General features: G+C 47.7%; 1 protein-coding gene across 1 annotated transcript; it reads left to right on the plus strand.

Annotated features, from left to right (window-relative positions):
* The first annotated feature begins 630 nt into the window (after nt 1-630).
* Nucleotides 631-2190, plus strand: LOC127305798 (uncharacterized). Its single transcript, XM_051336322.2, has one exon. It carries the CDS (start codon nt 925-927, stop codon nt 1831-1833), a length of 909 nt encoding a protein of 302 aa, XP_051192282.1. The 5' UTR covers nt 631-924; the 3' UTR covers nt 1834-2190.
* Nucleotides 2191-2733: the final 543 nt, after the last annotated feature.

Raw genomic sequence — 2733 nt, forward strand, 5'->3', positions numbered from 1 at the left:
GTGAATAGTTAAGTTTATCTGCTCAATCACAAGGCTTTGGCCCTAATTATGCTTTGTTCATCCAAACGGTTGCCAGGAGTCTTGTCCAAAAGCGGAATCGCAGCAAATGTAGTACACAATCCCCCTGAAAAATCTAGGCAAGATCATGTCAATACTGCGAGGTTTACTGCTACAATGTGTAAGCAATGCATATGCACGTTTTCTGTACGCGTTTGTAGTTTTGTGCAGCAAGTAGGCCTGTTAAGCCATCCTAGCACACTTTTTAAAAACCAAAGCTCCTAGCGATGGCAGTAGTATAATACAAAGGCGATCGAGCTCTTAAGTTTGCCGAAAATTTAAAAATGAACGAGTTCTTGATGAAAAGAATAGTAGTCCGTAGTACAAAACTGGGCTCCTCATATGATACGCATGCACATAAATAAATTCCCCGCTATGCAACAGTAGATTACGCCGATATTCCTTTCGACTGGATCAAGCTTGGAAGGTGGTAGACTACTGTTGCTTCACAAACACCCAAGTAGATTACACCCATAAATAAGTTTCTAAGAGCCCCCACTTAAAGATGCCCCTGATCAACTACCTCAATCAGATCCCCAAATTGCAATATTCTAACCCAAATCACTACAATCTTAGCTCAAACATATGGCCAAACAGCACGACGCCGTATGCTGCTTGTATCATTTTGGCTTAAGCTTTTCTGCTTACATGTTGCTCTGCTTTGTTTATTTCGGCTTATGCTTCTTTAGGCGCCAGCGCCAACCTAAAGCCGGTAGGCTCCGGGCTAATAAAACTGCCACCTAAACAGACAGATCGATCACTCATCACAGCCTCAAGCTAGCTTCACAACAGGCAGACACAAGCTAGGAGCAGAGGTGGAGTAAGAGGAAGAAGAACAAGCTTCAACTTCACGTACGTACAGTCGTGATGAGAGGAAGGAGCAGGAGAGGGAGCAGCGGCACGGCCGCCGACTTCCTCGTGTGCTTCCCGCCGCGGGCGCACCTGGCTCTGATGCCGCCCAAGACGACCTGCAGCCCGTCGCGGCCGTCCGCCTCCTCCGAGCGCCGGCACAGCACGAGCGGCCGGCCGTCGTTGTCCGGCTCGCACCTCAGGGCGGCCGCGGCCAGCAGGAGCCGCCGCCTAGCCGCGGTGGACGTCGACGTGGACAACGAGCCGTCGTCGCCCAAGGTGGGGTGCGCGGGACAGATCAAGGTCTCCCGGTCGGCCAAGCCCAAGGCCGGCGCCGGCGGGAAGGCGCCCAAGAAATCCACCACGTGGATGCACGCGCTCGGGATCAAGAAGGACGCGCTGCCGTTCCTGAACGCCTTCCATGGCGCCTTCCGGCTCAACGTCTCCGGTTGCTTTGGCAGGTTCCCCGGCGCCGTTGTGGAGTACAGCTCCGAGGACGAGGACGACGAAGCAGAGGAGAAGGTGGAACGGGCGCTAAAGGGAACAGAGCACGACGACCCATTGACCAAGTGGTTCATGGTGCTGGAGGAAGACAAGAGAGTTCCTTCCAGAAAGAAGCAGCAAGAACAAGAACAACCGCATGATGAGGAAGAAGACACGGCGCCGCCAGCGAACGCGCTGATGCTGATGCGGTGTCGGTCGGCGCCGGCGAAGGGGCTAGCGAGGAGGCTGGGAGTAGATGCAGGGGACGATGGGGAAGCGAAGATCGCCAAGAAGGCAGGGGAGGAGGAAGAGGTGGAGAAGGAGAATCTGGTGGTGATGAGGTACCCACCTGACTTCTTCCATGTGTCCGTGGACATTGCCAAGGAGACATGGATCGTCGGCGGCGACGACTCCATCTTACGCTGCCGGAGCTGGAAGAAGTGATGATCCATCATCTCGTTTTGTGAACAATGTATGTGTGATTTTCAACTTTCTTTTTCTCCTTTCGCTCTGCCGATTCTCCTTTCGCTCTGCCGATTCTCCTTTCTTGTTCTTGCAACCTACCTACGGATCGTGTAAAAGGATTCGATCAGCATGTGGATTAGTTTCGAGAAGGCCAGCATGTAGGTCTCTCAGTAAAACAAATCCTGCTCTGTAGATATTGCTGTGATAGAGATCCCTTACTATATTTTACCGGTGTAGATCGTGAATATTAGTACTTGTAATATGTGATGAGTAATGTAAGATGAAGTGTATACCTCCCTGCCAATGCTTTAACTTCAATTTTGATATAGTAGTACAGTTCTCTAGAGCTTTACTCATGCTTATATATTTTTTGTATGATCAACCCGGACGAATGGAACCTGGGTGCCTGCGCACCCATTTACGAAAAGTTCAAAATAATGCTATTTAAAAGTTTCAAAAAAATGTGAAGTAAAATTTTGCATGTACTTACTCGTGTGAGTTTTCACGAAAAAGTTTCGAAAAGTTCAAAATTATGTTGATACTTACTCGTGTGAGTTTTCACGAAAAAATACCATTGTGTATGGCCTGCATAAAAATGACAAAATATCCAAATGAGAATAGTGAACAGGAATTTGTACTATTCATAGGAATAGGAATTTGCATTTTTTCATTTTTGTGTAGATCACACACAATCGTATTTTTCCGTGAAAACACACACGAGTAAGTGTCAACATAATATCTACATACAAAAATTTATTTCACACTTTTTGAAAACTTTTACATAACATTATTTTAAACTTTTCATAAATGGGTGCGCGCGCACCCAGGTTCCATTCACCATTTCCACAAAACCCTACTCTTAATTATATACTAGTACGT

Source organism: Lolium perenne, chromosome 6, assembly GCF_019359855.2.
Source record: "Lolium perenne isolate Kyuss_39 chromosome 6, Kyuss_2.0, whole genome shotgun sequence".
NCBI lineage: Eukaryota > Viridiplantae > Streptophyta > Magnoliopsida > Poales > Poaceae > Lolium > Lolium perenne.